The following is a 26,344-nucleotide window of genomic DNA, read 5'->3' as shown; positions in this document are numbered from 1 at the left end:
TTTGGAGGAGACTAAACACGTTTACTAAAAGCAAACCCTTTCCCTTTTTTTTTTTTTTTTCTCCTCTCCTTCACTCAGTCTTTCCTCGACTCTTATTCGTGGATTTGTAAAGGATCACACACGCGGACAGATGAACTATTTTTTTTAATGTCTTTATATCTTTAAAAGAAAAAAAAACAGAAATCGGAATCTCAAATGACGTCATAACAAATCGACGTCGTGATGTATTACTGACGTCACGACCTGCAGCGTCATTGGATGGTTCGCCATGTTTGTGACAAACTGCTGGGCTTGAAGCTACACTGCATGAAACAAGCAAAACCTAAGTAAGCCGCGCATCTCTCACTCTTACTGACATTTTGTGGCTGCACAATTGAGGTAATGTAAATGTTAGCTGACGAAATTACCAGTAATATGATCGGTGGATGGTTGTTAACGTTCATACCTTTGAAAATTATCAAACCATGATCAGTTTTTAAAACGAAGCAACTTCAGGGGAAGGCTCAGCGAACAATGGTTTGAAATCTTTTGAATTGAACATAAACTTGTTTATCATATCCTTTGCCCGCTTACGACAACTGAATATCGTTGGATGTTATTGAGTATTGCTGTTCTGTCCGCCTAACGTTTATTTGCGTTGAGTGTTTATTTTCTAAGCTCCTGGCATCTAAATTTTTTTTTTAAGCTATGACAAGTCGTTTTGATCGACAACATTTACCTATATGCTGCTGTATACATACGTATTATTTTGATTGCAAATATAGTTGCAGCATCAATAAAATCCTGAGGTTGTTTGTGTGTGTGTTCGCGTGCGTGTATGTGTGTGCAGATTCCGATGGATAAAATGTGGCGGAGATGTACGATGAACTGCGCATGCCTTGTCATCACCTGGCTTCTCTGTCAGACGGTGAACGGGAGGCGACTTAGAGGTAGATGGCGTATAAACAATTTACTTTCGCTCGCTTTCTCTTTTTCGAAACGGTGTACATAGATGTCTGGAACCATACACAAAGGATTAAAGATCTTACAAGAATTTTAATTTAGAGACTATCAAGCGAAAGAAAATTAATCACGATATCTCTACATTTGCAGAAGACTCAGTCCTCACCATGAAAATAGGACAAACATCTAGAGAACCACCAAATGCGAAAAGCAAGACTTTTTCCGAGGACAAAGCAACCCGTCTAAGTCAAGAAAAACTGATTGATACCAGAAACCTTCCACATGAGGTGAGTGATGACTTTAGGTGACGCGTCACTAGGGTAGGTACGCAGTTACAAAACGGAAAGTGGAAACAAGAGGTAGGCAGATGGGCAAATGGAAAGATAAAAAGTAGAGGACTTAAATTTCAACGACTTCATTTTCATCCTAAACATGGTGTAAAGGGTTAGACAAGAAGACAACAGAGACAGGCAGGCAAGAAAACCTGCGATAATTTAATTACATACATCTTATATGTATAGTCACTATTTGAAAAAGAATTTTTAAGATAAAGATCATTATCAGTAAGTGGGACACGAAAATCTCACAATTAAGACTTGGCCACATGCCCACAGGCAGTTAAGAGGGATTGTGAACAAGCATTGCTAAGGGGGAACTTGGTTGGTTGGTTGGTTGATTAAATAGGAAATTGTTTCCAACTTGGGGTGATTTTTCACTATGGGGAAGAGGAAGGGGAAAGAACCCCCTACGCCAGATCATTACACATATTACTTATATCATCGCCTTTTGTGCAGAAAACTGAAGGACTCTCCACTGCAACCCAGACGCAGTCGGTACTGGATGGTTTCTCAAGTCCAAATATCGCATCTTCTAAACAAACTGGCAAGTCAGAAAGTCCTCCCAGTGCCCTTCCTGAGCGAAGGCCGTTAGTGGCACCCCCGCTGGATAGTCGCTGGATTCGCCCAACCACAGTGGTCCTACCCAAACACAAAGGGAGTTCGTCACGCTTGGATTCCCTCCCAAAGAATCGCGCAAAATTCACGGAAACGAAGGCCCTAACGACACCCCCGAGAAAACAAATGAAAGACGAGCTGAAAATAGAGCTGAAAGTCTTTGAATTCCCGTCGATTAAACTGCAGTCGAGGACATGGCTCCAGGATGCACTTGGAAAGAGTAGTCCCTTGTTGCAAGATATCTTCTCGACTACGTGGAAGAACATTCTATCACCTCCGCAGGAGGAAATGAGAATATTCGATGGATGGGAGTCTGGAGCCAGCAAAGCCAATGCCAGGAGCTTTGACTCTGTTTTCTTTCCAGAAGACCTCGGTAATGAACGACGCATCCTTGACAAGGTCCTAAATAACCCCAAACCTGAGCCCGATTTCATCAAGTCTTTTTTTCGGTTCAAGGCAGCTTCAAAACAAGACAATGATCTTCTGCCTTCGTTAGGGGAAGCTACAGAAAGCGTTCAAACTAACCTTTCCAGATCCCACGGATCTGGAGCTCATGGTGGATGGGTCCCGAAGTCCAGACGCAGGACGAGTAAGGGAACATTTAAATGACGAAGAAAACACAAATATTCTCTTAGCGAGTCAGCAAGAGCACTATAAGATAAAGCCAGACATCAGTTCTGTGGGTGATATCGTTCAGATCTTAAACAACGAACAACCTGCAGAAAAAATGTTCACAGGATCTGACACTTCGCTTGATAGATCGGACACACTTGAACAGCTTATTAATCTGCCTGAAAAAATATTCAAAAATACTTTCGCCGTTCTGGAAGATGAAGAACAAAAACCAAACACCAGCAACATTTTTCCCGTCTGGTCCTTTCAGGGTTATCTAGACGATAAATTCCGTTCACGTGAAGAAAGTGAGAAAAATGTTGATCAAACTGTGTTCGACAGATTGAACGCGCTTCTTGAAGGCAAATTGATTTCACAAATGTTTGGCCAGGAAGAATCAAGATCCAGTGCTGAGTCTCAGCAGAATCGTCTCCGCCATCGTCACCCTCGCAGTGTCCCCAGCCACTCCATGCCTCAGGATGACAAGGTAAGGTGAAACACCAAGGCTCATCCTTGTCACCAGATCTCATTCTAACTTGGCAAGCACGAACACCATACTTGTTCAGACATTTGACTCAAATGGACGTCTGCTAGACATAAAACAATTTGTTCATATTACTGGTCATATTCAAAAAAATATATGCTCAAGCTAACATTTAAAAGGTCTATCGTAGTCTGTCTAGTTACAGCTAACGTGTGCGACCTCGACCCTGTGACATAACCACATCTACAACATAACCTACATCTGCTTCAGATTGTTGTCTACGTTCCACTCGGTCTGCCTGTTGGTCAGAAACTGTTAGACCCTACTCATGCTATGAAGGAAGCTCATACCGTAAGTGGTAGTTAGTAATTATTATTAACAACTTCTGCTACTAATTCATGGTAACTAAGGTATATTAGTGATTATAACTTTTTTTTTTTTTAGTGACGCATAAATTCCATAACGTGTGCTTGCGCATGATAAGGGTGTGCCTCCGCTTTGAGTAAGCCTATATTTCCCTCCATTTTTTTTTTTTTTTTTTTTTGCTTTTTTCTCTGTTTTCATGTATTCACTTACCTATTTGCTAAATTCTAATTTTATCGTGTTTAGCAGAATTCAGTTTGTACTTGTGGCTACGTCGCCAGAAGGCAAAGGACCTGACTCATGACGTCACAATAGTGTCGGTAGAACAAGAAAACAATCATACATGTCCTAATCAAGATTTATGATAGGCAAGAGTAGACAAATAAGCAACTACAAAATAGTCTCTGATTGTGATGCTGAAATGTGACTTTGTTATGTTGGAGGAAAGCATTACGTACATGTGTTGCAGGACACGACTGTCTACTCTGTCGTTCCAGACCTGAGCGTGGTGAAAGTAAATGAAAGGTAAGCACTTTCTTTATATATTTAGATGAAAAAATGAAACCATGATGAATGGAGAGCTAGAGCCACTCGAGCCACTTTTACGATATCATCCAAAGCTACTATAAATAAAGGCAACCAAGGCAATAATGATGGTTAAAGTCTTAAAGAATAAAGGTGACACCTGTGTGTATGAGTGACAGAGAGAGAGAGAGACTGCTGTATTTAGGAACTAGCGACAAGTAGATGCATCAATCAGCTGCTCCATCCATGTGATGCTGAAGTTTCCATCTGGTTACATAACTGAGCTTATAAGATGCATACGTTTGTGCTTCCAGAAGTCTCAGGTTGTTTCTTTTATTGTGTTTCTAGAGGTGAACTGTTCTTGAATGGAACAGGAGATGTTGGAGCTGTTTACGATTTTGTGATCAGAGCTGTGCAAGGAACTGGTTCTGAACCTGAAACAGTACAAAGATTTTACTTCCATGTTTTCATTGACGACCACTTTACCATAATCATTCATGCTTTAGTATGCAATATCGATTGAGATTTTTGCAGAATCAAAACCATTTGAGGGGAAAAAGAATTTGTTAAACGCGTTTTGTCCTGAAAAGCATGTTGACAAAACCATCTTAATGTTGAGATAACTAATATTTGAAGTAATGACGAAGAAACATAACGAAATGTTCGTTGTCTGACCTCACAGAGACACGAGCAGCAGGTGCTCCTTCATTTCCAAGACAACGATGACGTCGTGGTGAGATACGACAACGAGGCTCAGGTGTACAGACGGCCTGGAGCTTACGTCATGCGCGTGAAGGTTGCAGGAGATTTTATATTACTAACCTATGTTGTGTGCGCATCCGTTTATGTTGTTAGCATCTTTACCAAAGCTCCTGAGTAAGCACTCACGGGTGAGATCATTGGAGTAAGTGTGAACTAATAGGTGTAATGTTAGTAAGCTTTTCACGAGGAAATCACGGTTAGAAATAATGTGTGCTGTATCCTGGCTGCCCAGCTAACACGCAAGATTCCGCCAAGCTTGGGCCAATGTTACAAGCTTGGCCCCAGCTTGGCCGAATCGCGCGTTTTTTTTAAATTTTTAAATTTTAAATCAGATGACGTTGCAGGCATGTGAGTGTGGAATTAATAACGCTTGTATTATAACAAAAACACCAAACACCTGCAGCCATTCTGTATTTACCTGTTTGTCCACACAGGTGCTCACCGTCATACAAGATCGCTGCATTGAGATTGTGGAGCCTGCCATGAGAGAGTAAGGGATTTTAGTGAAATTTTATACATCCTAATTTTGCAGGAAACAGAATCAAAATAAAGATGATTTCAAAAAATTGAGCTAGGATTAAAACTTTGGCCTTCGACGCAGATAAAATATTTCATTGATATGATTAGTCCTCTGAGGGTTGTTTTCTTGGGCTTGTAACTAATATTTTAGGAATTGAAAAGAGGAAATGTTTTGTACGGACCAAAAGATCGTGTTTAATTACTTTATAATAAGATTTCGTGGAATGAGTGCTGTAGACTTTTTTTTAACAGGAAAAACTTTAAATTTTTTTTTTTTTTAAAATGGCTGGTTGCAGCCTGTTTCTCGCAGAGCCGGATGGGACAGTGCTTGTGAGGGCCAACGAAGAGCAACTGGATAAAGACTTTTATCACTTTCATCTGCTCATCAAAAACCGAGTAGACGAAACGATTCTTGCCAAGCTGCCGATTGTTGTTTACTTTCTCGACGAAGAAGCCTCTGTTGACATCAAGCTGGTGAGATCAACGAACGTTGCTGTTGTAGTGGCGGCTGCTGCTGCTGCTGCGGTGGTGGTGGTGGTGGTGTAAATACGATGGTGATGGCAAATTGATAACGACGATTGTTTAGACTGTATGCATCAATGAGAGCGCCCATCATAGATGCAATAAGCTTCTGAGAAATAGTGAATTTGTTTAAAACTATTCCAAGCGCAGAGTTCAGCAAACTGCTGCTGTTTGCTGCACACAAATGTCAGCGAGCAGGTTACAAAAATCAGCTTCTTCCTTAAAACATTGTAAGCATATTCTTCAGCTATGAATATTAAGCGCACGCGCGCACACACACACACATAGATGGAACTTAGAATAGTATTAGTAGCGTATAAACCTGTTTTGTACAATGAACAACCAATGCATTGTTTGTTGTCACAGGAAGTGGTTGCTAAGAGTCAAAGATTTCTTCTCGTCGGCCTTCTCATCCTGATGTCCATCGTCATTGTTGCCATAGCCGGAGCTCTTCTCTTCAAGCGGTAGCAACTCTTTGACAATAACTTATGCTAGTCATACCTATCTCATCTGCATCTGCACTGGTTTAATGGGTCGTCCTGACAGTTTGGTTTTTTTTAAGGGGGGCAGATGTTTGCTTTGTTATTGTAAATGAATTTCAAGTTATACAAACTTAAAACTTTCATTGGAAACAACTTTTTTTTTTCTAAGGCTAGGCACCATCATACCTAGTAAAGTATTTACATTGTGATGCAATAAATTTGCTCTGTTTGCTTAAAACTAAACTCTCAGCCCCCAAGAAAAGTGTTCTTAAGATTTTCTTCTTAAAAAACATTTGTCTACCATGAGCACTGCTAGAAAGGGGAAGAAATTAAAGTTTGTTGGCCAGAGTTCTGGTGAATCATTGAAATAATACTTCAACATTCAGCTGTCACAGCTTTGGAAATTCTTGCAAACTGCGATCAGCAGTAGACCTGTAGAAGTGACCTTTCTTGTTGGCCAGTTTTGGTTGCTGCATTAGCAGTTTCTGGTGGACTATTTTCAAATTTTACTGAATGACTGTCCCTAGCAGATACAATACAGTCCTCTGTGATTAAGATTTTAAAAGACATTAAAATATTAATTTGGCCGTATACTATCACTCAGTGACCATAACCTTCCAGCAGAATTGAGATTTCACCATATTTTGTCTGTGCCTTGTCACACCTTACTATAAGCACTCTTATCATAAAGCAAAGGTCAGCAGCTTTGAACAACCCAGCTACAAATGTCATCATTCTTTTATTTTCCCATTGTATGCAGATGACTTAACACAACAATGCATGGAATGCTATTTCACTAAATCTGCAACTCAAGTCATTGGTCTCCTTTATGCCATGTGGGAGAGTCACATCTCTGGATATGAATTGAATAAACTGTTTGCATTTTATTTGCAGCCAGAACTTTCAGGGCCACCCAATAATTATTCATTATTGCTTATCCAAAACAATAGCTGAACTAAGTTTTATGTACATCTTAAGTATACCAAACCTTCTGGTGCAAACCTCCTTTGAAGAAGCACTTCTTACCTGCTCTTAACATCTGAACGCTTTTAAAAGCGTTTGTCTAATAATGTAATAAGTTTAGTTCTGCTCAATGATTTCAGACTGAAATTAGGGAAAGAATCCAACAGATACTCTACGGCATATGGTGGTGCAGTTGACTCGATAAAATCCAGCAACATCAATGACCGTGGAACTGCATCAACAGGAACCAACTCCAAAACCTTGCAAGCGGATGTGGCCACAACAGAAAGGAAAAACAGCAGCAAACCCTTCATAGATGATGAACATTGTTACGAAGAAGTCAACAGCCCTGATAAAAAGATGCTAATAGTTTGAGCAGCATGAACCAATGAAAAACACACACGCACACTTCTGCAGACACATATAAAAACACACCCTCAGATATAAAAGTATATAAAAGCGCGTTTTTCTTTCTCATACACACATATGCACACATTCAGAGAAGAAGAAGACAGTTTAGAAACTAGAATTATCAAACTACTCACAGGCTCAACATATATTCACACCTAACCCTATTCCTCTATAACCGAAGAATGATTAATTAAATATTTTTGCTTCCTACTGTTTTTAGCTAATGGCTGCCATTAATAAGATCATTTCTTTACGGCACAAAAGCACTCAACTGACTTAATTTTAACTACCTGAATAATAACAATGAACGAAGATGACAAGTATGTCAATGCTTTAAAAGTGTCTGAAAGTGCATAATCAGGTAGCATCAAGATGTGAAAGAAGTTTTCAGAAAGACAATCATCCAAAATAATGTATACTTCGTCATATTTATGTTTTATATTTACTTAAAATATAAAAGAGCTTTTTCTATATGACTTAGGGATCAGATGAATTTTATTTCATGGCTGTATTTAGCACTTCAGCTGTGTTTTGACTTCTAACATGGCATTCCGGTTTAACTTGTATATTATTTAAGTGATACAGTTACTTTATCAAAAGAATCTATATCCAGTAAATGTGTTAATCTTAGTTTCGGGAGAGTGCTGGAAAAATAAGATTTACACAACAAACACAGCTATTGTTGTGCTGAACGAAGTATAAAGGTGTACAGACAAGTAAGCTTTTGCTTAAATTTCAGTGATCCAATTAATGGCTAATTTCTTGTAGTAAGATGCACCAAGTCTGTGTTTTAATTATTGTTGAACATCTTTTATTATGTTTAGCAAAAGAAAATAAAGTGCCTATGTTTCAAAATGCATAATCTGGGTGATTTGCAATATGTGCATGCTACCAGTGCCCATTCCAGAAGCACGGAATAAAATAATCTGAAGATCATCATTTTATGCAGCCTACTACTTCTACTGCCTATTAAAATGTTCATTGTTAATTCATTCTTCTGGAAAACCCACTACCCTTCAGAGTATGGATGTGTGTTTTAACTTTTTTTCTTTTATGTCCTCATCTTCCGATCTAGTGGGCAGATGCGCATCCTGCAAGCTGAAATCTTAACATTAAATACACATTTGCTCCCTACTGTTTCTTTTAACTCTTGTCTGGTGAATGAATACAAACCAGGTACATCTTCCTGATAATACCTAACTGCTTCAACTGATATAAGCTTTGCTGTTGTACAGATGGTGTATATATGGTTTACTGGTGTGACAAAACACTTTCGACTTTCACATGAACAGGCCTGAGACGGTCATCGGTATTATCCATGATGATGCTATCGAGGAAGTCAGCTCTTACAAATATAGCTAGGTACTATCTTTGATAACAAGCTTAAATGTGACATCAACACTGACATGATCCTCCGTAAAAGCCATCAAAGTCTATACCTCTTATGGAAATTCAGATCTTTCTCTGTCAGCTCTGTCATACTCACTCGGTTCTATCAGTTCTTTACTAAAAGTCTCATCACTTTTCCTTTCATCTCTTGGTTCAACAGCCTCGACCTAGGGAGCAGAACAGTCTTGTCTCCCTTGCTAATATCTGTTTTAAGATCACCGGAACCAGGCAAAAGGATCTGACAGCCTTTTGTTATCACCAAATCTTCGGGAAGGCAGCATGCATCCTCTGTATTTCTGATCAAGTGTTGACATGTGAGTTTTCACTCTTGCGTTCTGGTTGTAGGTATGCGATGCCTGTATGCAGAACCAATCGTCACCACAACTAATTCATTCTACATGCCATTCACTTGATAAACTCTACTGGCCGTCATCTTGTACTAGGCTGAGGTGGCCTGGAGTCACTCACTGTATCTGCTGTTGTTGGGAATGTGTGTGTATGGGAGAGAGAATGTGTGAGTGATAGAGACACTATTTCAACATGAATATTTATATTACCTCTTTTATATCATGTATACGTATATATTATTGCTAGTACAAGCATTATCTTGAATTGTCCCTGGGGATCAATAAAATTGTATTGAATAGAGTGGCGGTATCTCTATATGTACAACAGCACATATAAATCATACTACTGCTTTATTTGTGAACTGTTTATCATAACCAAATTATGACATGATGCTATGAAGATGATTATAGTTCAAAAAATACTTTATTCTTTTGTAAAAAAGTTAAAATGTATAAATTTTAAAAAATCACTGAAGGCATCATAATGATTAAGGTCCCCGTATACTACAAGTACATTTAAGTACTTTTAAAATTCCACCACTTTCCTCAAAAGTTTCATTCAAACTTTGTGCAAATGTTGCCTATTGAATAAATATAAAACATAAAAAACCATTTCTAGGTTTGTCTCCATACATGGCAACACATAATATAATAATACAAAATTTGTAAAGCACATACGCTGATATTGCAAAAAAGAAGATAAGCAGAGAAGACTGTGAAAAAGGACTAGAATTGTGGAAAAGGGTGTTAGGAGTAATGTTTACAGAAAAGATACATGTTCACTGTATGGACCGGTAACTACAGGAAAGATCATTGTGCCTTATCGCTTTTCATTTCATGAGTTAAATTAGTGTTACAACATAAAAAGTCATTCTTTTACTTTCATTGACTGCCTTCACTTATTTAAAAAAAATGACAAGATTTATTAGTGTTTTGAATTCCAATCAACACAGTCACCAAACATTTCTAGAATATCTCCAGCCATGTATATCAGAATATGGCAGAACTGCAAAAACCAAAAAAGAGATCATGTGCAATAAAACAAGTAAATCCTCGGACTGAGTGGTCAATATGATTTATTGGTCTAATTGGAACCAAATAACAACGGAATTACTATTGGCAACCTATTTCATATAGAGTTGTAAGATGGGAACCCAAAGTCTTCTGGTCTGAAGTCTTGTAGAGAGTCTAGGACAATACCAGAGGCTCTGTCAAGCAGGGATCTATCTGCTCGAGGATCTGGCACCCACACCACATACATTCCAGCAGCAATGGCTGCTTGTACACCATTTGGAGCATCTTCAAAAACCAGTACCTACAAAAAAAAAATGGAAAAGAACAGAAGAAAGATTCAAGCACCCATTCATGTTAAAGTATATATACACATCTAAACAACAAGATGACAAAATGAAATGTAACTCACATTTTCGGATTTGACTGGCTCCTCAAATCGCGCTGCTGCCACAAAGAAGCAGTCAGGGGATGGCTTGCCATGTTTTACCTCTGAGTCACTACTGCTAAGCACAGTGTGATGAAACAGGCTAAAAAGCTCTTGGTGGTTTTTTGTTTTGAGGTCAAAGTTGTGCCTGTCTGACCCTGATGCCAAGGCCATAGGAATGCCATGTTTGTGTAGATGACGAACTAGCTTTTCTGCACCTGTAGACAAAAAAGTAAATAAATAAAAAGAAAATAAATAAAAAGAAAAAGACTAATTTTATTGTAGCTTCATCATTTATCTTTTTTTCTTAGTCTGACAGTAATCATGCTCTTCTCCTAGGAATTTCAAACCAAAATAAGCCTTACGCCAGTATTTATTATTAATATTATAGTGAACTTGTATAGCGCCATATCCTGGTCCTATGGACAGGCTCATGGTGCTTTATGAAAAAAAAAAAATAGACACAGACGCATGCAACATAACATACAAAATTGTTAACTAGAAAATGCCAGATGAGATTAAAGGGAAGAATCCCTCTTCAGAAGGGCCTATGACGCATGTTGGTGAAAGCCCTCGGGAAGTCAGCTTGTCAACCCATCTTCTCAAGGCCAAGGCAAAAACCAGCATAGGGACCTGGAACATCAGAACCCTATAGGAGAGAGAAAAATCAGCTCAGGTAGCCTAGGAAAGGAAGAACTCAAGCTCCTCAGTCTGTGCAAGACAAGTGTGCAGCAGCCAGACAAGACTTTCTTCAGGGGAGACTATCATCTACTCTGGACATGAAGTTCTGGGAAAGAAAGAAAAACAGCACAAGGAATAGCTGACTGTAGAAACCTGGCAAAAGATAGAGGAAAGGAAAGAGCTGACGCAGAAGATCCACCAATGTCAAGACCAGCAAGAAAAAGACAAGCTCAGAGCAAAGTACTGGGAGATGAACCAAGAAGAGATCCGTCCACAGTAAGGCACACCCAGAACCAGATCCAATATTCCATTGGGGGTGAATAGGAACAAGAAGAAAAATTATTATCATCATCATACCTGACAGTGTGAAAATTCCAAACAATTTTAACTCTATCTTAACCTTTGCATTCCATAATTAAGAAACAATGTCAATGAATGTAACTTACTTACCAGGCATCAATGGTACAGTTGGGAAAAGAACTTCAAACTTCTTTTTGCAGCGATTGATGTATTCATCTGGTGTTAAAGGAAGCTGCAGAGCATCTACAAGCCATGAAGAAAGGTTCTTAAGTTATTAACAAGTCCCACACATTAAAGGAAAAGAGCAATAACAATTTACTAATAATAAATGTTCCTAACAAGTGTCTAAAATCACAAAAGACATGTACACATATTCTGAAACTGAGAAACCAAAATTTTGTACTATTGTGTGCCTTAAAACACTGAAGTTTTTCAGAGGATAAACTTTGAATATGCTTATATACACCAGCTAAGTCAATGAATGGACTTTTTTTTTTTTTTGGTTGGGGTCGGGGGGGGTAGAGGAGATACAGAAGTGAATAAGACCTGTCTACAAAAGGAAATTTCTACTAATGGCTGTGAGTTTCAGAGACTTTCAACAAAATAACATCATGATGGTATAGTCTTGGTGTCAGCCACGTTTTAGGCAATTTAAAAATATTACAAGAAAAAATAGTTACAACATCTTGGAAAAAATGTATATGCATGTTGTTCTTTCTCTGCATATGGCACCTGTTTATAGATGTGCTTTGTTTTGATATAATCTCAGTTGCTGGATCATGTCACCCTGCACCTTTTAGTTCTTCTAAGTTTAATTTGAAGATATGCTTCCTCTCACTAAATGACCTCTTTTTTTTTTTTTTTTTACCAGCATGAGTTTTAGTTGAAACAGATCAGAAAGTTTGCTTCTAAGGACTCTAAAGGGGCAGATCTTGTAAAGAAATGAGTCAGCTTTGGAATGCAATTGCTCTCTCCCATATAAGATATAATATTATTGAGTATTTTAAAAAATTAATAGCTAGCTGTGTCAATGCTTCATGAAGATACAAGGAATGCATACACATAGGGCTATATATCTATATGATGTCTCTCTCTCTCTCTTGCACACACACACGTCTCCAACTTTCCACTTACCAATAATGATAATAGCTGCCGCATGTTCTGTTTGCCCCATTTGCTGAGCCTTGATCTCCCAGGTGAATGTCTTCCCATATTCAGAACAAATTTCTTCAATTACTTTGCTGTATATACTCTCGGTGTCTAGAAATATATATAATAATTGCATTAAATACCTAATACCATTAACACCAGAAAGAATAAGGAAAAATTGTTCACAGCATGCAAAGCTTCACAGTTACAATCCAAAAAAGAGGCATTTCGTGTCTTCTTACAATCTAATCGTCTACAAAATGATCTGTCCCCTGTTATCTAATGTTCATCTATCATTACTGATCATAGACATATCTTGGTCGTGATACTGCACAAAGTACACATATTATTATTACCGTTAAAGTTACCGACGCAATAAGCAAATCCCCATGCTAAAAGTAAACGAATTTTAAATTTCATGTTCTTCGTGATCCATCTGTCTATGCACGATCTACTGAAGACTGAAGTGCGTACGTTGGACTAAAGTAGTTGTGTGTAAATCCTATGAGTGGCTGGAAACAGACACCGTGTGATTAAACAAAAAATAAAATGCGGAAAGTAATGAATATACTGAATGTGGCATAACTCAAAAGCTCAATAAAACGGGACTATTGTATTTATCAGCATACCTATCAATAGTCCATCAACATCAAAAACAACGTGCGTGATTTTCGGCTTCGTCATCGTTGATGTCTCGATCCTCAAATGTTCTTTGTTCCAAACTGTTCTGTTCCCATTTAGCTCTTACAGGCAAGCGAATAGCCGAGTGGTTAGAGCACGAACTTCTATCTCGTCTTTGGTTAGAGCGCTGGAGTCCGGACTAAAATTAAGAAGCAAGCCGGTTCGAAACCCGAGAAGTGCAACAAACGCCCCAGCTGTCGGGAATGAGTACCTGATTTGGTAGAGGGGGAAGCTAAGACAACGAGGGAGAGGAAATGGGGCACAGCCCTCACGTAAAGCTGGTGATGTACGTGCTTACAGCATTTAAGCAAAGATAGTTAATAGAAAGATGAATCGTCCGAACATTTCCGGCGTAGATAGCAGACACGAGCGCCCCTATGAGTATCATGATGGTGTCCACAACAGGGATGCATTTGTCGGTAATGAACATGTTTTAGGGGTGTTTTTTGTTTTGTTTTGTTTTTGAGAAGGCTTTAATTACGACACCACCGCCTCTTTAAAGTCCGAGTAGGGTCTATATCCGTGTCTGATCCTCAGGAACAGGAAATGGGGGTCCCACAGGGCAGCTTTCTTTCTCTAGCTCTTGTCAACATCAAAATACATTCCATCTTGAAATCTGTCCAGGTTTGGAGACTTCGTCATATGTAGATGACGTTGTATGTAGTGACGTTGTATGTAGATGACGTTGCTCTCTGCATTCGAGGTCGATCCCTGCCATGTTCCAGAGATTCGTCTTGATCTCACAGCCTCCAGAAAAGGTGACACCAGTGACCTAATCTTTCTTCAACGCTTTCAGGTACTTCTCTCTGGCTATAATCGTCGTTTCTGTTCCATCTGTGACCTGTAGCTGCAGCAGCAGTTTCATCCTGCCAACCGCAACGGGGTTCTTAAGCCCCACTTGCGGAAGGCTGCTCTATCTTTTCTGCGGAACTTCCCGCCATCTTTCTTGCCTTGCAGCACGTTCATCACTCTTCAACTTTTTGATTATTTCAGACTCCCTCTCTGCCATCCAAGCTCTTATAGTTCTTTCCCTCTCGTGGTCCAACTTCATAAAATTTATTCATCGCAACATAGACATTGTTTTCAAAATCCTGGCCAGGCTGGTATCCCAGGCAATGTTTGAGCGGACCAGGCAGCGAATTTATTTTTGCTGAAACGATGCTAAGTAGAGACCCTACCCGAGCCTTGTGATTGGCCACTTGGTCATGTGACTTAATCTCCAACCCACGTGGCTTTGTACACACACACACACGTGACCTTCTTTCCAGTTGTCGTCTGCTCGATGTGAAGACTCCACATACAAAACTGTGGATGTTTCTGTGTGGAAATGTCACTGTTAACTAACGGTTACGCGACACAATCCTTGCTAGCTCGGCTGCTTGACTATAACTGTGATTTTAGTTTTATCTGCCTAAATAAGGACGCAGTCCACGTGAAACTCAAATGAAATCTCGGCAATTAATTGAGCTGTGAGTAGGGTTTGACTGGTTGACTTTGTTAGATGCCCGAGGTCTTTCTTTCATCTCGAGCATAACTGGGATGTGTTTTGTCACACTATCCAGCTCGCATTTCAGTGTTACCAAGTAAAATAATACTCTACATCGGTGATTAGCAACAGCGATTAGCAACAGCACTAAGGATGCCGTGTACTGCAAACTTTATTGTACATATATATACAAGCTTTAATATTGAAAGTAATGACAATTAAGTAAGTGCGATGCAATGTAAATCAGTCAAGTGATTGTTATCAAGTAAAACTGGACGCTGTGGAAAGTTATAGAGAGTTTGAAAACCGCCATGACTAGGCAAGACGGGTACAGATTATATGACCTCATCTTCTATAGTCTATATACACGTGGTGAGCGATGACAACAGATCTATCATTAGGCAAACTATACAGTCCGTTGTCAAGGGCAAAAATGTGGAGTGGGGGGCAGGGATGGTCAGGGATGGTATTTTTTTTTAAGAGATGTACGTTAGTGAAAAATATAATATTCACAGTAGTACAGGAAAGCTTTGGGTTGCTTTACGGTGACATCACCGTGCGAGTTGTGAGTGTGACAGGACAGCACCCACCACCATTTGCGGCGCCATATTTCAAGTGTGGATCGAGAGTCCATGCCCAACTAGCAGGGAATGGAGAGAAATCGAACGAGGCTCAGGTCCCTGAGTATAAGGTGCGTAGGGCGACTAGAGAGGTCTGCTGTCTGCTGGCGGAGCACATGTCCAATCCATTGCCAACGCCTTTGTTGAACCTCCTTGAAGCAAACGCGATAACGAGGGCAAGCATTACGTAATAAGTACGTTTACACGGGTCAGCCAGTGCCCGGGGTTTTCTTATCTTCACCTTTCGTAACGACTCCTCGTTGACAAGTCATGCGTGTCCGGTCCACTAGCACCCGCTAGTCCACCCCTGCCCCTCCACCCCCATCATTACGTGTACACAAATCCTGGGTACTCTTCACTGTCTGGGTGGTGTGTCAGTGAAGATGTCAAAAGTCACGTAACACACCCAAACCTCGCAACTCGCCGCGAGGTATCAAGCGAGAACAAAACTTTGTCCAAGGACAGGCTGATGATCGAGAGGGAGGGGCATGTGGAGATGATGTACGCGGGGCCGGTCTTTGTCAGCATTTATTTTAATTTTCTTTTTCCCGAAAAGCATAAAGAAAAGGTAGAAGAAAACTAACATTTTGAAAAATGCACTTTCAAAAGTTGATGATATTCGTAACAAAACTGTAAACCCAAAATGTCTAAAACAGTGGTTCTTAACCTTTTTTGAGGTACCGAACCCACAAGTTTCATATGCACATTCACCGAACCCTTCTCTAGTGTCATCACGAATTGAGGGTGTGTCTTGACCTCCGTGGCGGAGGCTCTGCCGAACCCCTGAGAGGCCGAGACCGACTCACCGAAACCCTAGGGTTCGATCGAACCCCGGTTAAGAACCACTGGTCTAAAACAACCACGACTTATTTTTCATTCTAATCCGATTAGTCGATGACCTGAAATTACGACCAGTCCTCACTTGGGTCACGTGAGGTAAGTACCCGAGGGCGTAAGAGTCATTGCGTGGTCACACAGCTCGTGTATGTATATAAAATCGCACGTTGTCATGAGCCAGCCTGGTTCAAAACAGGGCCGAAGCTAGTAATAAAAACATCAGAGAAGGGTAGCATTCGCCCTAGGGCGATTCCAGGCTTTGAGAGGACAAAAGAGGTACGAATAATGTTTATCCCCCTGGCATTAACTAAGCCTGGACCCTTACGTATGACCGCCATCATGATGTCAGTATTTCGTAGGTAGGTCTACTTAGCCCGGAGAACAGCGTTTGCTTTCGTAACCACCGACTGGACACTGGTATTGAATGACAGAACTAGACAGGTGTCGCGACAGAGGGGTGGTAATATCCCGAGTATAGCGCGGTGGGATGTAATAGGGTTAGGACAGGTTGATGTAGTTCAGAGGGGCCACGTGCTAGGACAGAACTGTAGTCGAGGCTTTCCCTCGTGTTCTATCAGAGACGTCTTCTCTGAGTGATTTTGTCACAGGCAGCAGGTCTGAGAAAGGGAAGCTCCTTCCGTTTAGAAGGTGTCACTACCGGCTGCCATTTGCGGTCTGGTTGTGTAGAGATAAAAGAGAGAGGAGTGTGGTGCAAACAAGAGGCTGATTCTGCCAAACGACAAGAGAAGGAGCAAAAGTGTATTCCGGCAGTAAGAAGTGCGAGGCAGCAGCTGGAAGACCCCACCGTGCCACCGGTCCAGTTCTGGTCGTCTTCGAGAAACAGCAGACAAGTCATCTCTACCGTTGAGAATCGTCACTTCAGTCCATTGCCGGGGGGAACTGTTGCGGAGCAGCAGCAGGAAATTTTCGAGAAGGCAGAGTGGTTGTCGTCAGTTATACTCACCTCCAAGTAAGTTTTTAACTTATTTTAAATGAAGTTATTGTGCAGCCAAGCCGAGGTCAGTATAAAATTGATTGCTGTTCAACGGGGATATAAAATGTGAACATTTAACTGGTAAGCAGCGTTAGTGAGGCCTGTGTATTAAATCTCTGCTTCTGTTATGTCACCGACATTTATTTGCATATGTGTGCACATGTATGTGTGTGAGCTCTTATTTGTCGAATGTAACATAGTTTAGTGTTCATTGATACTGTATAAATTCTTATATGAAGCCTACTTCAGTCTAATCCGCCTGAACTGAATCTTAAATCAGATATTCTGTTTCTGACCTCAGATCTGGAAAAGAGATGGAAACATTCAGCATCACCAGGATACGCAAGAGCATTTTACAGAAGATACAACAGTATTCCCAAGAAATAACCATCACCAAGGAGGAATACAGAATAACCCAGGACAGTAACTCTGAGGACGAGGAAACCCACTCCCCTGACAGTGATACAGACACTTCTTCTCTGTCTGATGAGGACCAAAGAGGTTTGGCAACAAAGAAAAAGGGGTATGTACACAGCATTTTGATTGGCAACAAACGAGGGCACATCATGAGACTGGCAATGAATGGGGCTATGTACTGGGCATTTGGATTAACACTGAGAGGTTCTGCATTAGTTCCTGCAGGTACCATTCAGTTGCCAGAGAAAGCTAAAAAAATAATGAGTGCCACTTTGTAATACATGCACCACATTCAGCTGACAACAGATTTACATTTTAAAGCATAAAAATATGTGAGTCTAGTTATGTGTCATACTGATACATATTTGGTATGTCGCACCTATACACTACATGGACACACTGTGCTCCTATATAATTCTGGAGGGAATAACGTGAACTGTTGTCATCTTGCATTTACAGAGTTAAGGAGGAGGCCAGTGATGAGGAGGATGACAAGAACCTCAAGAAAAATTGTTTTGATTTTGAAGATATTCGCACTACAGGAGAACTCTTTCCTGAGGTAAGGTTTGCTGTCACCTTATACTCACATGTAGCAAGTTGTAGTGAGGTCAAAAGGTCACATCCTAACCTTATTGGATCTCTAGAAGGTGAAACGTAAGAGGCTAACCCAGACCAGTTTTTTTGTTTTTTTGTTTTTTGGGGTTGCGAAGGCTGTCTCCCTCTCGCTGCTTTTCCTTTCACCAACCCTCTATAGCAGTGGTTCTCAAAGTATTTCGGACCACAGACCATGCACTTAATTAGAGTAAAAGATACAGCAGACCACCAAGACCTATAATCATTCTGTACCGTGAATTTCAAATTTAAATGGCCACATTTGTTTCATTACATTTTAAAACTTAATGTACTTTTGTGACAGTAGTATAATAGTAAGTTTACATAAAATCCCATACTTTTCAAAGTTCTTTATTAATTAAATGTTAATGCAATGAAAAGATGATAAGACCACATTTTAAGAACCGCTGGTCTGTAGAGCCAGGTACCCATTCCTGACCAGTGGGTTGACTGGGGCAAGTTTATTTTTTCACATATGTATTGAACCAGTATGTCTTCATGCTCACACATCAGTGCTTTAACTACTTGGCTTTCCACTTCCCAAAAGAAGTGAGGATGAAGTGGGTTTTGACGCTAAATTATTTTTGTAACTGTACAGTTTGGAACAAATTTAGATTATTGATTTTGATTATACAGCAGGGTTATCAATATTTGAAAAGTAGTTTGTGCAGCAAAATGATATTACTCATAAAATCTGTTGAAATCTTTTATACGTGCACAGTGAACTATTTATAATTGAACTCAGTTTTATTTTAAACTATACCTTTTGGGAAAAGTTGTATAGATTATTGATTATGCTTATTAAGCTGGATTAATGACATCGGAGAAGAACTTTGTGCAGAAAATCTGAAATCTTCTAAAGTTTTATGCATTGACAGTTAATAGTTTATGACTGAATATTCTTTAGTACAAATCTCTTCAAACTATTTACAGGAAAAAAGCAAGCCAGACAGTAAATTGGGCTTAAATGACCAAGACTGTCTTCCCGAATCATGTCAAAACAAAATTTCAGGTTGCAAAACACTCGTTTGCTTACTATCTCAAACGCAGGTCTGAGGTAGTTCAAGTAGGCTGCGCCATGTTGTTGGGTGATGCCTTTGAAGTGTCATATGGGAGAGCTGACTGTCAGTCTCCTGTGTGGGGATCATCCAAGTGCTGGCACCCTAGATTTGGAGATTGTGCAGGGATGAAAATTTGAGTGAATGGATTGATAATAATTCTGTCAGGACACGACTACTTTTGGGTTGCTGTTGGAATGAATGTAAAATGCCCATCATGGCATCAGCTATAAGATTTGTTTTGCTCACAGGAACTGCCACCTATTGAGGAGCTGACCATTGATGTTGATGCCAACACCCAGATGGAAGAAGTAGGGATAGTATCTGGGGTAGTGGGTGTGCAAGGTAGGTCTGTTATATCTGAATTATATCATGAAGTTCTTGCCATCTATTGTATGTGATAACACATATATATATATAGGTAATATACATATTAACAGGAAAAGCATGATAAAGGGTTACATCAGTTGTGTCTGTCTTATCTATTTAGGGATTTATGCACCCACATTTACATATAACAGAATAATAGACATGCTCACTTCTACAGCATACACTACTCATACACAAAGTAAATTACAAATAGGCAATAATTTTGGCAGGTTTAGTTTTACACAAACACTAAAGCAAACCAGAATACATTTACAGCGTGGTTTTCCAGTGAGAGACTTTTGTTTTTTAGGTCTTTGCTTTTGGTCATCAACATTTGATGTGGTATTTCTTATGTCATTCCTTACAGTACAAAGTTGAAAGTTTTTTTTTGGGGGAGGGAAGTTTTTGTACATCAAATAATTTTGAAATTATTACTTGGCTTTACAGTTGTGATTCACAGTCGACCAGGAATCTCATCTGTTCAGGATGACACAGTATTTTTTGGGGAGAATCGAACTCCGATTGGTCAGGTAAGGCAAAATCTATTTGCTTATTTTTCATATTTTGCTCAGATGTATTCTTTGAAAGAGTAAACTTTGTATTTATCTTGAAGCATACTGTAACGGCACATTTTGATGAAGATACTATGTATATACTGTTTCTAAGTTAAATTAAAACTTAGAACAACTTGAAATACGCAAAAGTGTCTGAAATGTTGATGGTTACTTCCATGAAGCATAAAATAGTAAAACAATTTAAGCACCCGCACCCTGTAGAGGTACACATGATTATTTTTTTTCACATTTATACAGGTGTTTGAGGTTTTTGGACCTGTTGTCAGACCATACTACTCAATTCGTTTCAACTCACCTGATGACATTAAGAAAAAAGGCATACAGATGGGTATGCCAGTCTATTTTGCTCCTGAAATGCCTGAAATTACACATTACATCTTTGTAGAGCAGCTGAAAAGGTATGTTTGGGTAATGTCACAACTATGCTTTGACATATGCCCATATTTAGCATTTTAAAGGCCAGGATGGAAATGTAATTCAGAGCAGGTGTGCATGAAAATCAGTTTTTTGTTCCTTTATCTATGACTTTTGTCTCCACTGTCATCCTTGATAATCAGTCTTCAATTGACTGAGTTGGCATGCACATTAATTGCCTGTTGGTCAGTATTGTAATATCTTGGCAGCAGCACTAATCTTCTCACTGATTGCTATTTTTTTGTATATCGATGGTATTTGTTGACTCCAACTGTCACATATGATAGTAGAAATGTGAAAGTGTGGAGCACGAACTTAAATACACGTTCATGTGTAGAGGCTGCCAGTGACCTAGCTATATTCTGTTTTGCAGACTGAAAGGCTCCGATGCTTCATGGAAAGACAACAATGAACCCACAGCTGACGTGTGTAGTTGCATTATGTTCTTATAGAAGTGTTCTCTTTCTTTTAAACATATTCTTTTTCAGAAATAATATCCATTTTGTCATTGTTGGGTTAGTATTCATATCCTCTTGTGTCTATGATCATAGGTGAGTAAGGTATTTTGTGTTTTGAATTCACGATTACAGTAAAAGTTTTCGTTTCAATACTAACCATTTAGGGGGGAAAGCAGAGAGCAAAGGGGTTAGAGCACCAAGGTCTGATGTGCAGACACTGACTGGTGGTTGGTTTGATATGCACGATTTGACAGTCTCTTTCCCATTTTGACCAAACCATTTAATTTATTCCTCACAAATAGCTGAGCAATTCATTGCTTTGAACCAGAATGGTGGCACAAAGTACAATGGGTTTTAATTGTTGCATCTATAAACCTACAATAAAGACAGTTATCATTGACAAGCCATTTTAAATAGCATTTTTTAAACGTTAAGTGATGGAATTTGCAAGAGGTATAGTTTTTGTTTGCTTGTGCTAAATTCAAATGAAAAATGGTGACTGTATAAAACAGAGAGCTCCTGTCATAAAAGTAGGTTATAAGGTAGAAATTAAAAAAAAATACACAACATACCAACATAAAGTGCCAAATATTTTATTAGAATATACATTAGACTTCAAATATTTCAAATATTTTCTTATCATTTTTGGCTATTGCAGTACAAATTCATGTCAAATTGAGTAACTGCCACAGTCTCAAATATGGCATTGATAAATTGAGATGTTGCCCACTTTCAAATATGACAAAATACCAGATTGGGTGACTATTTCATACGGGAAGTAATTTATAGACCAATGCCTTAAGGTACCAACAGTTTCTTCCCCTATTTATTTACGAACTGCGCAATGTGTTTTGTGACGCTGTTCTGATCGCATTACAATGTGTGAAACAAGCCTTGATTATTAAGAAGTCTGCTTCTGCACACGTGAAATCCTAGGAAATAGTTAATAGGTATTTAACCCTTAAAGGGCTGGGTAAAAAACAGTCCTGGTGTGATGGATACTGTTTGTGTTGAATGAGCAGATGATTGAATATTCCGATGATGAGGAGGAACGCAGAGCCAAGGCCAAGCGCAGAGGACGGTGTGAGGCTGAAGCAAAAGAGGCTCAAGATTCGCCAGAAAGCAGCCGTACATCTGCACCGACTGGTGAAAAAAAGCTCAGGTAAGCACAGCTCATTTCAGCCACATTGTCTGTATAAATTTATCTTTTTAAGTATATCTTATTGATATTTATTATCAATGAATAAAATAAGTTTGGATCAAATTTAAATCTAGACATCATGGTCTGCACGAAAAAGAAAAAAAAAAAGAAAGAAAGAAGCTTTTTCCCTAAACAAGGATAAAGATGTGCATTAGCTTGAGGTCATGAAGATCAATTCCAGTGCCTTACCCTAACCCATTCCAGTAGCCTGAGTACCCAGGCTTTGATCAAAGTGATAATACTAATAGTTATGTGGCCAGTTGCACATTTTTATTATTGAATGCTTTGGCCTTTATAGAAGGCTCCTAAAACCCGCACAATACACCACATACACAACTTTTCTAAAATCTATCATAAGTATGTTATGTGCTAGTTGGAATTTTTTTTAATGAAAGTTAAATACTGATAATTGATGAACATTCAAAAGTAGAATTTCGCAGACTTTAGGTGAGATTTAACAGGGACATCTTATGTTTTGCTTAATATATGTTTTGGTAATGAGTAACAATTATTCTTTTGCAGGAATCAGAGGAAAAAGAATCATAGAGGTAAGAAATTGAATAGAGCTTCATATCAAAGATAAAAAGTGAGAGCTAATTACTGTCGCTCTACAGTTGCTTTTGGAGGAGATAAAACACCAACAAAATCTGAACTAAAAAAAAAAGTGGGTGTCAAAAATTCGTCAGCAAAATAAAATGAATGAGACACATTACAGCTATAAAACATATACATTTACCTACATTCATAATTAACCCATAAAAGAAACTCAATCTCTAGCAGTTGCATTCTATATTTTTGCATTCTTCTGACCTTTTGGAAGTCTCGGCAAGATCTGGCGCCAACTAGAAGGGAAACATCAAATCGGGACAGAAAAAAATTGTCATTGATATCTTAACATTCATTCACCTACAAACTTATATTAGACATCAGATTGTGCTTAATTTGCATCACAAGACAAAAACCAAGTAAAACAATCTGAATAAAAACTCATCAAAGTCCAAAAGACTTACCTCAACAGGCTTAAGAGAAATAAGCTATTGTAGCAAATTTTGTAAGAATTTCACAAATAACGTCTAGTCAAAACTTAACATGATAGCATCAAGGAAATCCATCAAGGTGAAGCCATTAAAATGAATAAACATAAAATACAGTAAATGCAATGATCCTGGCTGCCCCACTGACCTTGATACTCTTACAGTCTTTCAAGGATACTGTTACACTAACGAACAGGTGGTAACGAGAGGTGCACTACCATGCAAGTCTCTCCTTATTTACCTACATTGTCATATTTTGTTGCCTCCTAGTGTCCAGAAAGCAGTTTTATCACAATCAACTAACAGCTAAGATTATTTCTGTATGTTCCATACCCAGACGACATGATATATATCAAAAGATGGTGTTATTCTTCTTTCACTGCATGTAGTGTGATTTGGCATACAAACCATACCCAGCAGACATGGTTAGTGTTATTGTAGGTGTTAGTCTTGTTTCACTACAATGGTGTGATTTGGCATAGTTGTTAGTGCCAGTCCAGAATGTCTGGAGTTTTCTTAAACTATTTCTAAAGTGCTTTTATTGTTTCCTTATTTTTTGCCTTCTTTCATCTTGTACAGATATATCGCAGACAAGTTCTGGAGGACCTTCAGCTCCCAGTGGTCAATGGCTCCCTTCAGATCGCTTCTCTAAAAGATTTTCTTGCAACAGTCCTAGAATGTCCTTAAGACATGATGGACTACCAGACACAACTAACAATAACCAAGGCCATTGGCGCAGGGCATTTGAACAAGGCATGCTGAGTGGGCCTGTGTTCTCAGCTCCACCTTGTTCCACATCATGCAGCGAAGCAGACACTTTTGTCGCTCACAGTCTTACCTCACCAGTCACAACCGACCACAGCCGTCTGTGAATATACCTCCCCCTGCATACTTCAACTTCTGCCATAATCCACCACCAGCGGCAGTGCAGCCCTTTTTTCAGAATGGTGCTCCCCATTTTGTTGGTGGTTTTAGTCAGCAAGCTCCTCCTGTCTTTGGTTCAGGACCAGCATTTAACAGAGGACCCTCTCAGATCTGCAGGCCACCACCACCCAGCTGGAATGACTTCCAGTCATCGCCATCATCGTCAGGTCCTTGGAATCCCCAGCAGAATCAGGGAAACTGGTCCCAGAATCCCACTTTCTCTGGTGCTTGGGTTCAGAGTGGTCAGTCACATCCAGTCATTGAAGTGAGGACGGAGAACTATTGACCATCAAAGTCGTCGCGATGATGGACTGCCTGGCCGCCAGACGAGGGCGTGACGCAGTCGCTGAGTCGTGGTGACATCACCAGCGCATTGCCTCAGGCAGATAATCTTTTATTTTCGTAGTAGAGACACTGTGTCGCATCGGTGATGCTGAATGAAGCAGTTGGCTGCTTCTTTGTCTTTTCCAGACACAAATCTGAGCTCAGAAATAGAATATCTGATTTAAGATTCAGTTCAAGGTTAGACTGGAGCATGCCTCATATAAGAATTTATACAGTATCAATAAACACTAAATTATGTTACACTCAACTAATAAGAGCTCACATACCTGTGCACACGTCATTCAAAAGTTGAGCAGTAACATTTGATTGACCTATTTTATGAAAATAATAAGAACTACAACATAAACTAATCCTAGTGAAATTTAGACTTTGACTTTTGACTGACAGACGAAAACAAACTGTGTTGTTGTGGCTTCGAGACATATTTGTACAGACGCTGTTGAAAGCTTTCCATAGGTCCAAATAATTCAGTCGGAGTATGTTCAAGAAGCCTTTGTTAACAACTAGAACTATTGCAAGAATTTTAGAATGTGTGTTTGAGATTTTATACTAAAATTTATCGCTTTCTTGATAGAGTGAACCAGACACAAGATGTGTGTGCATATGACCAAGAATCTAAGAACATTGCGAATTAGTAGGTTAATCAGGAAAATCACTGGCAATAGAGCATAGAGAATCGCAACAATATGTTCTGGTGGTATTGTGCGACAAAAAGGGACGAGAACTTTTATGCTAATTTCTTTCTCCTAATTACACCTGGAATTGTCAAAAGGCAGAAAGTGAAAGTGAAGGTATATCTAAAAATAGTGTCTCCATGAGCTGACCAAAGAGAGAAGCAAAGAAATCCTTTATAAAGCAAAACTTACGAAGACATGATGACGTTTACAGTCAGAATGTGGTGCTATTGATACCTCAATTGTATAACCCTTCTTCCGTGTACAAAGTTTTTCTGCTTTGCGAGCAGCATGTAAGAATGCCGAAGTCTTACAAATTAAGCTTGATTATACACTCTTATTTTGGGATTTAATGTTTAAAATTAAACTAAACCATGCATAGAGAAAAAAATGTTGCACTCTTGTTGACCCTTTAAATTCATCGATTTTTGCTATGCTATAAATATTGCTGTATATTTATTTTTAATAAGGATTGTACACTGCATTCTATGCCGAACCAGTTGCATGAGACTGATTTTTTTCAATGGTAACCAACTGAGATTTTAAAAAAAGTAGTTTTATTGCTCTAAGTCTTTGTAGTCTTGGTTATTGTTGTTGTCAGTCCAGCTATGAAGACTAGACTGTTGATAGCCGATCAGGATGTTCTAGTATGGTTTTAATTAAAACAGCTGCTTTATCTTTTTTATCTGCCAATGGGCGATCTTGCCACAAATCCTCTAGACTAGCACCTATAAAAAAGAATTTCTAATTTACTGCCTTGTAGCAGACACGCTTCCCTATATATATATATACAGACAAAACAG

General features: G+C 39.2%; 3 protein-coding genes across 3 annotated transcripts; 2 read left to right on the top strand and 1 right to left on the bottom strand.

The window, feature by feature from the left end:
• Positions 1 to 220: 220 nt before the first annotated feature.
• On the top strand, positions 221 to 8,400 carry LOC112555954. Its single transcript, XM_025224567.1, has 12 exons — positions 221 to 378; positions 830 to 929; positions 1,093 to 1,229; positions 1,737 to 2,994; positions 3,262 to 3,342; positions 3,824 to 3,879; positions 4,228 to 4,321; positions 4,562 to 4,675; positions 5,076 to 5,131; positions 5,457 to 5,634; positions 6,049 to 6,146; positions 7,268 to 8,400. Exons 4-12 carry the CDS (start codon positions 2,449 to 2,451, stop codon positions 7,500 to 7,502), a joined length of 1,458 nt encoding a protein of 485 aa, XP_025080352.1. The 5' UTR covers positions 221 to 378; positions 830 to 929; positions 1,093 to 1,229; positions 1,737 to 2,448; the 3' UTR covers positions 7,503 to 8,400.
• A 1,279-nt stretch (positions 8,401 to 9,679) lies between these two features.
• Positions 9,680 to 13,656, bottom strand: LOC112555956 (pseudouridine-5'-phosphatase-like). Its single transcript, XM_025224571.1, has 5 exons — positions 13,472 to 13,656; positions 12,828 to 12,953; positions 11,844 to 11,936; positions 10,698 to 10,930; positions 9,680 to 10,589 (listed from the first exon to the last, which is right to left on the bottom strand). The coding sequence occupies exons 1-5, from the start codon at positions 13,524 to 13,526 to the stop codon at positions 10,404 to 10,406; spliced, it is 693 nt and encodes a 230-aa protein (XP_025080356.1). The 5' UTR covers positions 13,527 to 13,656; the 3' UTR covers positions 9,680 to 10,403.
• Positions 13,657 to 13,669: 13 nt separating this feature from the next.
• Positions 13,670 to 26,101, top strand: LOC112555952 (H/ACA ribonucleoprotein complex non-core subunit NAF1-like). The gene is made up of 11 exons (XM_025224566.1): positions 13,670 to 14,319; positions 17,075 to 17,436; positions 17,762 to 17,983; positions 18,337 to 18,436; positions 19,799 to 19,892; positions 20,364 to 20,446; positions 20,729 to 20,889; positions 21,279 to 21,330; positions 22,386 to 22,525; positions 23,087 to 23,112; positions 24,178 to 26,101. The coding sequence occupies exons 1-11, from the start codon at positions 14,203 to 14,205 to the stop codon at positions 24,468 to 24,470; spliced, it is 1,650 nt and encodes a 549-aa protein (XP_025080351.1). The 5' UTR covers positions 13,670 to 14,202; the 3' UTR covers positions 24,471 to 26,101.
• The last annotated feature ends 243 nt before the right edge of the window (positions 26,102 to 26,344 follow it).

This window comes from Pomacea canaliculata, linkage group LG14, assembly GCF_003073045.1.
Source record: "Pomacea canaliculata isolate SZHN2017 linkage group LG14, ASM307304v1, whole genome shotgun sequence".
NCBI lineage: Eukaryota > Metazoa > Mollusca > Gastropoda > Architaenioglossa > Ampullariidae > Pomacea > Pomacea canaliculata.
Note: the sequence above shows the minus strand (reverse complement) of the source record. Positions and strands in the feature narration are given on the sequence as shown.

Excerpts from the sequence above, each read along its gene's own strand:
- LOC112555954 (XM_025224567.1), top strand. The coding sequence starts at position 2,449 with ATGGTGGATGGGTCCCGAAGTCCAGACGCAGGACGAGTAAGGGAACAT. Across the intron at positions 2,995-3,261 it reads CCATGCCTCAGGATGACAAG|ATTGTTGTCTACGTTCCACT; the intron begins GTAAGGTGAAAC and ends CATCTGCTTCAG. Across the intron at positions 6,147-7,267 it reads GGAGCTCTTCTCTTCAAGCG|ACTGAAATTAGGGAAAGAAT; the intron begins GTAGCAACTCTT and ends CAATGATTTCAG.
- LOC112555956 (XM_025224571.1), bottom strand. The coding sequence starts at position 13,526 with ATGACGAAGCCGAAAATCACGCACGTTGTTTTTGATGTTGATGGACTA. Across the intron at positions 10,931-11,843 it reads AACTGTACCATTGATGCCTG|GTGCAGAAAAGCTAGTTCGT; the intron begins GTAAGTAAGTTA and ends TTTTGTCTACAG. Across the intron at positions 10,590-10,697 it reads AGCCAGTCAAATCCGAAAAT|GTACTGGTTTTTGAAGATGC; the intron begins GTGAGTTACATT and ends TTTTTTTTGTAG.
- LOC112555952 (XM_025224566.1), top strand. The coding sequence starts at position 14,203 with ATGACGTTGCTCTCTGCATTCGAGGTCGATCCCTGCCATGTTCCAGAG. Across the intron at positions 18,437-19,798 it reads CAGGAGAACTCTTTCCTGAG|GAACTGCCACCTATTGAGGA; the intron begins GTAAGGTTTGCT and ends TTTTGCTCACAG. Across the intron at positions 20,890-21,278 it reads TTTGTAGAGCAGCTGAAAAG|ACTGAAAGGCTCCGATGCTT; the intron begins GTATGTTTGGGT and ends TCTGTTTTGCAG.